This window comes from Mastigoproctus giganteus, chromosome 1, assembly GCF_048544385.1.
Source record: "Mastigoproctus giganteus isolate SK-2022 chromosome 1, ASM4854438v1, whole genome shotgun sequence".
NCBI classification, from domain to species: Eukaryota; Metazoa; Arthropoda; class Arachnida; order Uropygi; family Thelyphonidae; genus Mastigoproctus; species Mastigoproctus giganteus.
In genome coordinates, this window is record NC_143575.1 from 174,588,302 (window position 1) to 174,602,256 (window position 13,955).

At 36.0% G+C, this 13,955-nt stretch overlaps 1 protein-coding gene across 1 annotated transcript in view; it reads right to left on the reverse strand.

Annotated features, from left to right (window-relative positions):
- cnk (connector enhancer of ksr) overlaps positions 1-13,955 on the reverse strand; it is a 327,711-nt gene that overhangs the window by 238,765 nt on the left and 74,991 nt on the right. Inside the window, exon 5 of the mRNA XM_090389913.1 lies at positions 11,794-11,910. Within this exon, the coding sequence (XP_090246039.1) occupies positions 11,794-11,910 (117 nt within the window). The remainder of the gene's footprint in view (positions 1-11,793; positions 11,911-13,955) is intronic.

Below are 13,955 nucleotides of genomic sequence, written 5' to 3' on the forward strand. Positions count from 1 at the left end.
GTGTCTGGAGACTAGGCACCTGCGAGGTGATCTGATTGAGGTGTATAAAGCCTTGAATGGTTTGAGCATGCTCAATGCTGATGGGATTCTTCCTCTTGCTCAGAATAATCACCTGAGAGGGCATAAATTCAAATTGAGGAAAGACAGGTGTAGGATAGATGTGCAGACGTTTGCCTTTAGCCAGCGGGCAGTTGGTTGGTGGAAGACTTCCATCCTTTGTTGTGGAAGTTGATGGCCTAAATAAATTTAAGGCTGAGCTGTACAGGTATTTGGAACGAATGGAGGGGTGAAATGGGAGCGTTTTTTTTTTTGGCTGATGCTGCATAAGATTACTTTCTTGCATCATATGCCTCTACCAGTGCTAATATTCCCTGGACCAGTGGTGTCCAACCTAAGGCCTGCGGGCCAGATCCGGCCCACAAATAATTTTTATAAGGGACGTGCAGAAAGTGAACTAAAAGAGCATCGATCGCCGCTGCATGTACAGGCATTCCAGCCTCGAGCTAGACTGTAAAAAATTATTCTTAAAAATGTTCCAAAAGGGGAAAATCGATTTGGAGTGTTGCGTTTTTGATCCAAGGTGAATTGAAGACTATTTCTTCATTGATTACCACGAAAAAGCAGTGTGTTTGGTGTATCAGGAGACTGTGTGAGTTTTTAAAGAATATAATTTCAAATTACACTGATCATGAATCTTATGATCAAAATAAAGGAGTACTGCGAAAAGAAAAGTGTTCAAAGTTACAAAACGAATTAAGAAAACAACAAAACATACTGAAAACGTATCATCAAGAAATTTACTGCTGTACGTGCCAGTTATCAAGTTGCACATTCGATCACTTTTGAAAGTAAACCGTTCAGTGATGGTGAATGTGTTAAATGTTGTTTGCTAAAAGCTGTGGAAGAAATTTGTCCGGAGAAATGAACAATGATAAAAGACATTAGTGTGTCTCGACAAACAATCATGCGAAGAGTAGAAGATATTGGAAAGAATTTGTTCAAATAACTTTTGGAAAACATATAACCAAGAAAATAATAGATATCGGAGCTGAAACTCTGATTGGAATTCACTGCATTGTGCATCAAGAAGCTCTTTAAGGGAAAATATTGCATCTCCAACATGCTATGAATGTGGCTATTTCAACTGTAAATTTTACAAGATCACATGGCCTTAATGTGGCTGTTGAAACATCACCGAATGTTTCAACACAGAAAAAGGGAAACCAATAAAACCACTATCAAATGTGAAGTGGCTGTTTGATCTTGCAATTCATACATACATTTCTAGTCATTTAAATGCTCTCAATTTAAAACTACAAGGGAAAGGAAAATTGGTCTGATTTGTTTGGTGACATCAAATCATTTCAGAATAAGTTGTTACTATTTAAATCCCAGTTGAGCAAGACAATTCACTTTGAATGTTGTACTGAGCTAAAGGAAAAACATTTCCAAAGAATTGTTACCTTTTGTTATTACAATTACTTTTTGACAAGTTTGAAAGTCGATTTTCTGATATAAAATCCCATGAAAACACATAAGCTTTTGTTTGAGAACCCATTCACTTCTATGGCTGAAAACTACAATCTCAGATTGCAACTTGAAATTATTGATCTTCAAGCTAAAATATGATTAAAAAAAAAGTATATAGACTGCAAAAATAAACTATTTGATTCTACAAGGCTTTCCCATCTGAAGATTTGCTGCTAATAAAAGAAAATGCCATGAAAATGGCTACTTTGTTCGGATCAACCTATGTTTGCAAGCAGATTTTTTTTCACTCGTAAAATCAAATAAATATTTAAAAAGAAACAGAATAACAGATGAACATTTTCTTTTTTTTAATGAAAACCCCAAATACGAGAAGTATTAGAATCTATAATATCGTGCATGGGTTGGAGGTTGAGAAGACAAAAGAAGATATCTGTTGACATTAGACTTGAACTTCTGTAACAAATAATTTAAAAAATAATTAAAAATCAATTCAACACAATAAAACTCATGGAAGTATTCTACGTACTATATTGAGGTAAACTTCTCTTATTATTTTATAAATATTGATAGCAACGTAGAACGTATTGAGCATTACAGCTCTGGTTCATACTATAGAAGCCAATTCAGAAGAACAGTGCCCGTGGAAGTATCTGTAGAAAAGGCATGCAGCAGAAACAGTATGTCTAGGAGACAGAGAATGGAGAGACTCTGTTGGAGATGAGTCATTAATTAACCTAACTGCCCTCTTATGAATGGAATCTAGAAGGCTGAGAGAGGCTTTGGGGGCACTGCCCCAGATGTGGGAACAAATTGTTTGGAAGAAAAGTAATGCTGAGAGCGAAAGAGAAAACCAAGTTTTTAGATGCAGAGGAAGCAATATTTGCAATGTGCTTGTGCCAAGAGAGATTAGAAGTCAGGGTAATCTCTAAAAGAGATATATCATTTTGCCTAGAAATTGGAGTGTCACCAAAGATAAGCATAGGAGGCAGAAGAATTCTTTTTGCAAAATATAAGACAAGACTGAGTTTTAGAAGGATTAAAATCAACCAAGTTGTCATTGCCCCACTGGAGAATTATCTGGAGATCGGCATTTAAGGAACTGGCAGTGGATATTCGAGAAGTTGAAGCTGATTGAGCAGGGCAAGGTTTTTCAAACTGGAAAGTGGATTGCAATGCGCTATCATCAGCAAAACTATGGATAGGATTTCCAATCAATGAAAGAAGGTCATTAATATACAAGAGGAACAGAATGGAGGGAAAGAACTGAACCTTGGGGGACACCAGCATTAATGGAGAAGTTAGGAGACAGAGAGCCATCTACCATCACCCTCAGTAAGCGATCAGAGAGAAAACTCGATAACCAATTACAAAAAACAATTGACAAACCATAAGATGGAAGCTTGTTTTGAAGATCTTTATGCCAAGCACGATCGAAAGCCCTTGAGATGTCAAGCGAAACTGCTTGTGTTTCACTGAACTTTTCCATTGAATCTGTCCACAGATGGTTAACATAAGCCTGAATATCACCTGTGGATCGACACTGACGGAATCCATTCTGGCGATAGCTGATCAGACGGAAGGTTTCTAGGTAGTTTAAGAGTTGGCGGTGAAGTGATTTCTCCATTACTTTAGAAAGAGTGGATGGGAAGGATTTGTCACCCTTTTTAGGAACTGGCTGGACATGAGCAAATTTTCAAGCAGAAGGAAAATACCTTTGGAATAAGAAAGTGAATAAAGGTGGCATTGAACAGGAGTAAGTTCAGGAGCGCAGGTTTTGAAAACAAGTGGAGAAATACCATCAGGACATAATATTTATTATGTATTGAGATTGGCATCACAAATTTGCAACCAAATTTTTAACAATTATTTAAAAATATCCAGCCTCAATCATCTCATTAAATGTTAAGTTGTCCAGTAAATATTATTGGGTATTGCACTTAATAAAATTTTCGAATATTTCAATTTTAGGTTAATCATTATATTTATTTATTCACCTTAATATTGGCGCCTCCGTAGCCAGGTGGGAAGGAGCAACAGTGCATAGCACACGCTTCTTGATTGGACCGGGGTTCGAGCCCGTCACCACCAAATACGGAGGATGTGGAAAGGTCAGTGAATGACCACCGCATATCCCGGAGCAATATGGCCTTAGTTGCTAATGCTCCTAAAAACCAAACAACAACAACAACCTTAATATTGAAAAGCAATGATACTTTCCAGGTTGTAATTTTTCTAAAATGAGCATTTAAAAGCAAAAGTAAAGTATTTTTTTAAAACAAAAGTAAAGTATTTAAAAAAAAAAAAAAAAAAAAAGTAAGTAATTTTTATAATTTTAATAAAATCTAAAATATAAATCACTGACATAGATTTGTTGCACATAAATAAGTGCTGGGAATTTGCATTTTTTTTAATACACAGCTTGAAAAGAAAAAACGGTAACATGAAAATAGAAACTTCCTTTTACGAATAACAAGAAATAGAAAGTGACAATTTTTTCTCGAATCACTCTGTGCGGTCCACAAAATAAATCTAACTTTGAACACGGCCCCCATACGGGAAAAGATTGAACACCCCTGCCCTAGCCAATACGATTGCCAGGCAGGTATCATTTGTTGTAGCTGACAGGTACAATTTGCTGACATTACAACATTTTAGAGGATCTATGGACAAATTTACCAAGGAAGTAAATACATTTTATTTCTATAGGCATGCCACTATCCCAGTTTATAACAATGAGTCTATTTATTAATAATCTACTGTCCACCTGTCACCTAATTTCCATTTGTCTCCTCTCAGTGAGCTTTGGTAACATTTGATATCTATTGTTTCCACTCACCCTTTCATCAAAATGGTTTTTACGAGTCCCATTTCCATTGTTTTTACCAAAATAGTACTAAAATGGCATTTTTGGTCTTGAATCCATCATTTGGTCAGTAATGAATTTTATACTTACTTAAATAATACATTAAATAACAGATTAAATATTTAATTAATTCCACCAGAAACTGTTGATTTCAAATGGTACAGCAGAATTATGATTATTTGAGATTTTTTCACTTTCATTTTTTCCCCTAAAACAATACCATAAGCAATTTAAACTAACATGTTATTTAATGGGGACATCATTCTTGGGGCTTATCTCCTTCAGTGCTGTGAGTGTGTAAGCAGTGCCTAACATTTGCAACTGGCCAAGTGAGGCCTTTTCAAAGGGGCAAGTGAATTAGCATCAGTTAGGTGGAGATGCAAGTTTTTATCCATAAGCATAGAAAAATTGTAATTGAAAGACAATGTGTATTGACAATTTCTTGCCTAATCTAAAGATTTTAAAAACTTGAAATTAAAAACTCTATATACTCTTATATTTCCACATTAAAACTGCACTGCACTATTTATGCAGGTAAACAATCAATTACCCATCTTGAGAGCTTTACTATTATCACAAATATCCAGTGCTTTTTAAAATGTTTTTGGAATAAGAACAAATTAAGTATATTAACACACAGTTTATTAAGCATAAATTTATTATATAAGTACATAAAAAATAAGTAAAATAATTTTGTAATAAAGTTTTTATAGAGTTTTCATCTGACACACTATGCCGACTTCTTTTCTTACTGTGTGTCACAATTGTTGCTGAATGACATTTCTGAAGCGGCCATGAATAGACATTTTGCTGGATCAAAGCATGTCAGCAGTGGACCTACAATTGGACCTAAGTGGACCAACAAAGCTCTGGTTGGGCTGACAATCAGATTCATTTGTGAAAATCCTCGTTCACATTCACTTGATGAAATTGGTATCGTACTCAGAGGGTTCATCAAATGCTTCAATTCTTCTAAAACAGTCTTTTCAATTAGGTATTCCCAAAATCCACAAATTGTATCTCTTTCATTTAATTGAAACTTATTTGACAATTTTCTAACTTCGTTCTCACCAAATGTCACTCGAGAGTTAATATCTTCAGACCAACATTTCCTATCAAGTACTTGGGCCGACGCTGTCAAACCAGTATTTTTACTCTAAAGTAGCCTGCTTTCTACCAATTGTTTCAAAGTTCTGTAGAAAGCTTCTGGATCGATTGGAGAATAATTTCTGTAATCTATCCCATAAAGTGAAACTCCTTGAAATCGTAGATTTTCAGCAGATTTGCCAATATTTCTGTAATACTCTCCTGGAACTGTTTGCCTTTCGTGAAAAAGTTGTACAATAATTTCTATTTTTTTATTTGCCCTGAATGGATCTATATAGCGCTCCTGCAAGACCAAGCTAAAGTCTGATAATTCTTGAAGAGCATCACACATTAAACCTAAGTCTAAAAAAAAGTTTAAAGTCGTAATTTTCTTCTGTAATTCTTCATATGTGCATCTTTCTTTTTGGTCCCACATTGAGTCATTCTTTGCTTCTTGAAAACGATTAACTAATGCCTCATAGTTATTCCAAACAGCCAAAACAGACTGGAAACTCAACGCCACCCATTGTGTGCTTAAAATTCTGCCAATTTTTAAAAATTCAATATCCAGTGAGTTTGCGTACAACTACAATTCTCCGGCATTTTTTATACATGACACAAAGATTTCAATAAATGCTTTAAATCTATCGATACCTGCAACAGATTTCACAGTATCACCAACTAATAGTTCTAATCGATGATTAGCACAATGCCACACTATTAAAGAAGGGAATTTCTTTCATTAGTTTCATAATGCCACTTTTACTACCCATCATAACAGCTTCACCATCACGTCACACAAACTAAGTGAGTTTTTAAATAGTTTTCCATCATACCATATTTTTCATGTTTCATGTGAACCCCAAACACGAGAGGTATTAGAACCTATAATACTTAGTACTGTGCTTGGGTTGGAGGTTGAGAAGACGAAAGAAGATATTTGTTGACATTGGACTTGAACTCCTGTAGATTGTAATTTTCAGGAAATACGTATGAAGGAAGGTTGTTACAGAAAACGGCAGTTGAATGAATAAATGAGGAAGATGAAAAGTTGGTTCTGTGGGTTTGAAGTTGGACAGTAAATGGATGTTGGCTGGTGGCGGCACGTGTTCGGACTGTTTTGAAAGAGAGAGCAGGAATTATAGAAGCCAATTCAGAAGAACAGTGCCCATGGAAGTATCTGTAGAAGAGGCGTGCAGCAGAAACAGTACGTCTATGAGAAAGTGAGTGGAGAGACACTGTTAGAGATGAATCATTAATTAACCTAACTACCCTCTTCTGAATGGAATCAAGAAGTCTGAGAGAGGTTTTGGGGGCACCACCCCAGATGTGGGAACAATATTCCATGGCAGGGCGGATTTGCGATTTATACAGAGTGAGCAGCTGTTTGGAAGAAAAGTAACGCCGGGAGCGAAAGAGAAAACCAAGTTTTTTAGATGCAGAGGAAGCAATATTTGTAATATGCTTGTGCCAAGGAAGATTAGAAGTCAGGGTAATCCCCAAAAGTGATATATCATTTTGCCTAGAAATCAGAGCGTCACTAAAGATAAGCATAGGAGCAGAAGAATCCTTTTTGCGAGATATAAGACAAGACTGAGTTTTAGAAGGGTTGAAATCAACTAAGTTGTCTTTGCCCCACTGGAAAATTACCTGAAGATCGGAATTTAAGGAATTGGTAGCAGATTTTCGAGAAGTTGCAGCTGATTGAGCAGGACAAGGTTTCTCAAAATGGAAAGTGGAATGCAATGTGCTATCATCGGCAAAACTATGGATAGGATTTCCAGTCAATGGAAGAAGGTCATTAATATACAAGAGTGGGGGAAAGAACTGAACCTTGGGGGACACCGGCATTAGTGGAGAAGTTAGAAGACAGAGAGCCATCTACCATCAGCCTCAGTGAGCGATCAGAGAGAAAACTGGATAACCAATTACTAAAAACAGTTGGCAAACCATAAGATGGAAGCTTGTTTAGAAGACCTTTATGCCAAACACGATCAAAAGCCTTTCAGATGTCAAGAGCAACTACTTGTGTTTCACCGAACCTTTCCATTGAATTAGTCCATAAATGGGTAACATAAGCTAGAATATCACCAGTGGATCGACACTGACGGAATCCATACTGGCGATCGTTGATCAGACAGAAGGTTTCTAGGTAGTTTAAGAGTTGGTGGTTAATTGATTTCCCCTTTACTTTAGAAAGAGTAGAAGTAATTGCAATGGGACGATAATTGGATGGGAGGGATTTGTCACCCTTTTTAGGAACTGGCTGGATATGAGCAAATTTCCAAGCAGAAGGAAAAACACCTTTGGAATAAGAAAGTGAAAAAAGGCGGCAAAGAATAGGAGTAAGTTCAGGAGCACAGGTTTTGAGAACAAGTGGAGAAATACCATCAGGACCTGGAGCTTTCTTAGCATCAAGATTCATCAAAATCCTTCTGATATCCTTTTGACGGAAGACCACAGGAGGCATTGAATGGAGCGTGTTGAGAATGGTGGGAGGTGTTTTACCAAGATCATTAATACATGAGCTGGAAGAAAAATGGGATGCTAGCAGGTCAGCTTTATCCTTGGCTGAAGTGACAACAGAACCATCTGGTTTGGACAGAGGTGGGAGCAGAGATGGGCAAAAGTTGCGGCCAATAGCTTTGGCAAGAGACCAGAATGCTCGGCTACCATTAGGGCAAGAAGCAAGTTTTCTACTCTTAGCCTGTTGAAAATCTAGCTTGGACTGATTAATAATTGCTTTACAATTGTTGCGAGCTTTGGTGCAGGCAGAAAATGAAACTGAAGAATTAGAAACAAGCCAATTACAATATGCAACATTCTTCTCTTGAACAGCCTTAGCACATTTATTGGAAAACCAAGGTTTAGATAAAGGATGAGATTTTAAAGTGGAGTGTGGAATAAAGGATTCCATTCCTGCAAGAATAATTTCACTGATACGATCTGAGCAAACGTTGACATCAGAAGTTTTGAAACAGAGGTGGGAGCCTCTGGACAGAGGTGGTAGCAGAGATGGGCAAAAGTTGCGGCCAATAGCTTTGGCAAGAGACCAGAATGCTCGGCTACCATTAGGGCAAGAAGCAAGTTTTCTACTCTTAGCCTGTTGAAAATCTAGCTTGGACTGATTAATAATTGCTTTACAATTGTTGCGAGCTTTGGTGCAGGCAGAAAATGAAACTGAAGAATTAGAAACAAGCCAATTACAATATGCAACATTCTTCTCTTGAACAGCCTTAGCACATTTATTGGAAAACCAAGGTTTAGATAAAGGATGAGATTTTAAAGTGGAGTGTGGAATAAAGGATTCCATTCCTGCAAGAATAATTTCACTGATACGATCTGAGCAAACGTTGACATCAGAAGTTTTGAAACAGTAATCCAACCAAGGAAAAGAAAAAGTCTCGCAGGCCATCCCATTTTGCATTCTTGTAATGCCAAACAACACGAGGTTGGGAATAGCCATGAGATAAAGGTTCCATTGGAGAAGAGACAATCACCAAGTTGTGATCTGAAGTGCCTAAAGGACCTCTCACTTTGACCGTGTACTTAGAAGGGTTGTTTGTGAGAAAAAGATCAAGCATATTGGCTGTATGATTAGGATTGTCCGGTATTCTTATAGGTAAATGAACAATCTGTGCTAGGTCATTAGTAATTGCAAAAGCCTCAGCATCTCGACCTGCTGGGTCGGTGTGACTAGAAAACGGAAGCCAACTGGAGTTGTAAACATTAAAATCACCAAGGAAAATTACCTCACTGTTAGGAAAGTTGGACTGGAGAAAGTCAAGTTGCAAAGAGAGGAAGTCAAAGAGCTCCAAGTGATTAGTGGATTTGGGAGAACGGTAGGGACAACAGATGAATTTGACAGAATGAGGTAGAGAGAATTTAAGCCAGAGAAGATTCCAAATTGCCAAGTCTCTGACAGGGAATATCAGAACGGACATATGCACAAGTACCACCTTTGAGGCGAAAGGAATCATACAGCGAATAATTTGGGCATCTGAGATGGGCAGTAGTTGAATCAACCGATAACTGAGATTCTGTCAGAAAAAGTACATGGGGTTTGGCACACTGCAAGTGGAAATGGACATCGTTGAGATTTGAATTGAGACCACATATATTTGTGAAATGAATTAGGAAGTGCTTGAGCCATGTGACTGAGACAATCCAGCAGAGAGTCAAATATCTCTTTTGCAGTAACACTTTCAGGCTCAATCAAGTCCAGAAACAATTTAAGGGATATCTCACTCCACTGTCAAATATATAAGTTTGAACGAAAACAATTAAAGCAGATTTCTTACTCACCATGGTTGATTCGCCAGTTATCAATTTAATTTTACTCTTCGACATGATGACTTTCTTAGCCAAATTTTTTCTCCTTTCATCACTAATGTGGTTTAACATGTTAATGCAAGTGTTAGTTTAATGAAGAAAATGACCCATGACAATCCCATTTAATTCTTATAGGTCAATTTCTGATTCAAAATTATGAAAAGACTGATTTTCTTTGACCTTATGTGCGGAGCAGAAAATTTTTGCTGTTATTAATTTTTCACGAGATAAACTCTTTAAACACAGATTTTCAGGAGGCTCTTTCTCAGCTTCTGCAAGCAGTTTTATAGCAGCTTTATATGGAAAAATGTGGATAACACACTTCAGCAAAACACAGACTATTATTTCTTGGGGTAAAAGAAAATCACCCTCTTAATTCTTGAACAGGGCGCTTACAGTAGAAGGCTGACCAGAGCCCATTGACTGCATTGGAAATATCCATTGAACTGCTCACTCTTGACCAGCACGACTTCTCAGTACGTGGGACAGGTGGTCAGATAGGTTTTACGAGTACCACTAAATTGCAGAATAGTAATCTATTAGCTCTTTTAATTTGTGCAGCAGCACTAATTGCCTGAAGATCAGAAGTGCGAACAGTGTGTACCAAGTTAAGTCTCTCATAATCCGTTCGTTATAATATGAAAATTTTCTTCGCTCAACTGAAACTATTTTAAATGTAATTTCCAAGGTGAATTCAAAAAAATTTGCTATAAAGGAGTTCGTTAAACAGAGGTCCAACTGAGTAATTTAAAATTCTAAAAATGGTTATAAAGTTTTATAAGCAAATATCGTAACAGTAAAAAATGACAAATTTAGTTAAATAACTATAACCTTATTTGAGTAGTAGGTAAACATGTGAAAAAAAGTTACTCAATATAGAAAATTTCGAAATGTACTGCATCCAAATGTCACTCTTAATAAAGGTGCTGGTGTGCCGTACTGTTGCATACTGTCCCAAAAAAGCACTGCCAATATCACTGAATGCTATTCCCATAAAACACTGTAATTTTCAAAAATAAAATGGTTTTATTATTACAAAAACAATGGAACTGAGCACAAATAAAAATAGGCTGATTGAGTACACACCAGCAAATATTGTCAGATATTTGGAATAATAGGTAATATGATTATTAATAAATATACCTAATTTCAATAAGCATGAAACAACAGATTACAAAAAATACAAGTTAACAGAAATAAGAACAGGAAGTAAAACAGAGCAAGAGAAAAACTGACATTTGTCAAATATAGTATTAGCAAATGGTACTAGTCTAATAAGTGTACTATCAAGCAATTGGGTTCGGTCACTCACAACACTGGGAATGTGATTATCTGACAACCAAACTGAACCTGACTTTGTGAATGTAAAGTTAAAAAAACATGAAAGTCATGAAGATAAAAATGGAAAATTTCAACACTAAGTTCTGTGATTATCCATGGCATAGTCAAAAGTGTTTATGGTTTTTTTAAAAGCTGAAACATGCGAGGAAAATTTAAATGAAGGTAGAACTTCAATTTATGGAGAAAAGAAAGTAATTTCAAAACCTGTCCCAAAAAAAAAAAAAAAAAAAGACTAATTTCTTCATTAAAAAAGCAGCAGCTCTTAAAAACTTTTTTTTCATATGTTAATATTTTGTGAAATTATTTGATTTTGCCATAAAAACATAATTTATATTCAATTAGGGCTTAATCAATATTTATCCCAATTACAGCTCATTACCAACACATATCATAGATTGGTAATGAGCTGTAACATCGACACCTTTAATGGAAAATTCAGATAAAGATAACATGGAATGCCTGTCAGTCCCAATAATTTCATGCTAACCAGTTATTCCTTCTTTATAAAATATGAAACAAGCATTAATTCCACTTTTGAGAAATAACAGAAACAATATTGAAAAAATGTTAAGAGCAGGAAGTTTTAGTCATAATAACATTGATGTGATCTAAATTTTAAAAGAAAAATTCTGTCTGCATGCATAATATGCCAAATGGTATTTTTATTCTGTTATACTCACAAGTTCTTCATCAGGCTTCTTTTTAATAGTAGCAACATCCAAGGAAGCTGGCTGAATTATCAAAGAATCAGTAAATTTTTGGACTATCCTATCACAAACTTCAGCTAGATTGTGGCACTATAACAAATTAAAATCAAGAATTAAATAAACTGTCGCAATAAAAAAACAAATGCAGTATTGTCAATAACTGCATAATGAGTTAAATATGAGGGGGGGCTGAAATGTTTCCGTCCTAACTAAAAAAGTTGATTATTGTAAGCATTCCATTCTTTTCAGGTACATTCAATTATCAGATAAAGTGCCTAAAATCTTCTATACAGCATTCAAGAAATTTTTAGCAAAACTTTGCTATATGATATTTTTGCCACGGTAACACATGATGAGTAGCCACTAAGTAAGATTTGCACATACTTTTTTTTTGGGAGGAGGTATATGAGTTAATCTATTAACATTATACAGTCGAACTTGGTTATAACGAGCATCAAGGGACAGGCAAAACTTCCTCGTTATAACCGTAACTCACTATATCAGTGATGAGTTAAATCTACCTCCTATTTTTTTTTTTTTTTTTTTTAATTCACAATAACTTGATAAAAAGATAGATTAAAAAAACAAAGGAAATATTAGAGACAAAAAAATAATATTAGTATATACCTACATATTATTTGTATTAGTATTTTTGCATTTGGTTTTTAAATCGATCCAGCCAGCTGTTGTTGTAAAATCCTCACGCCAAATTGTTTAGCAAATTTTTCCACTAGAGCCTTCAAGATCGGGCAGTCTATTGAAAATCCAGCACTTTTTTTGGAGATAACCATAGAAGCAATGCTTCATCGGCATTTGTAACCTCTATTTTTAATTTTTTTTTTATTATCAGTTATGTTCTTTTCCAGTGTCGACATTTAAACATGTTTATTCTTCCACAATGTTATTACTGTTGAAGAAGACAAAGAAACTTTGTACACACTTCAGTATTTTTTGCACCACATTCTAACTCAGGAATAACTGACTTTTTTTTGCAAATTGAGAGACACTTTCTTTTGTTAGTAGACATGTTTCTGAAGGAAGGGTTCTTTTCTAACTTATATTATTTTATTTTAAAGTGACAGTAAAATGATCGGCATACAAAGTTCTTAGAAGTCTCAAAATAAATTTATGGTTCAGCGAATACAAGACAATCAGTAAATAGGGTAATGCAACAAGCGGAACACCAATGCACTATTGTATAGCCCCCCACCCTAGAAGGGACAAGGCCATAAACCGGCAGCTAATCCAAAGCGATGCAGGTGGTCATAAAAGCTAAGTCACCCTTTTCATTTTTGTCTATTCCAAGAATTGGGTTTCTTTAACACCGAGCAATTAGGAATGCTTTCATAGTTATCAAAATTTGTAAGGTATATCAGTGTAGTGCACTCGTCATAACAGCGATGGTATTGGAATTTGCATAAATTAAAATCGTTATGGCTTTTTGCTCGTTATTTCCTCGTTTATTCGACTGTATATATGAGGTGTGGTCATTAAATAATGGGACTATTGCAGTGTTAGGTGGATCGGAAAACTGCTAGCTTGGGGGGATACAAGCACTATTAGATTAACAGTAGCCACTGGCAGAAGTGAAAGTGATTCTTGCACTGCTTCTATTGGAATGAGCAGCAGGCTGGAAAACAAGATGCAGAGTATTCCAGAGACTGTTGGGAGTCAATGCGGAACAAATAAACACATGGGTTGTGTTAGGGTAGCTAAGAATAGGAACAGGTGCATCTATACTGGAGTATACACCAATGCTAAGAGTTTGGTAAATAAATTTGATGAATTTGAGGTATTGCTCAAAACATCAAAGGCAGATATTGTTGGGATATCAGAGACATGGTGTCACACAGATATAAGGAATGCAGAACTGGAATTTGAGGAGTACAATATGTACAGGAAGGATAGACAGGATAGGAAGGGAGGAGGGGTTATGCTATTAGTTAAGAAACACAAAATCCAAGGAGAAGCCAGTCGATATCGCTGGACAGTGCAGTGTCGAGTCAGTTTGGTGTGACATAAGCATTTGGAGATCAAATTTGAGAGTAGGAGTGTGTTATAGGCCTAATGACTCTGATGAGTATAATAAGAAACTGCACATGGAAATAGAGTGGGCCAGTAAATCAGAGTATCAT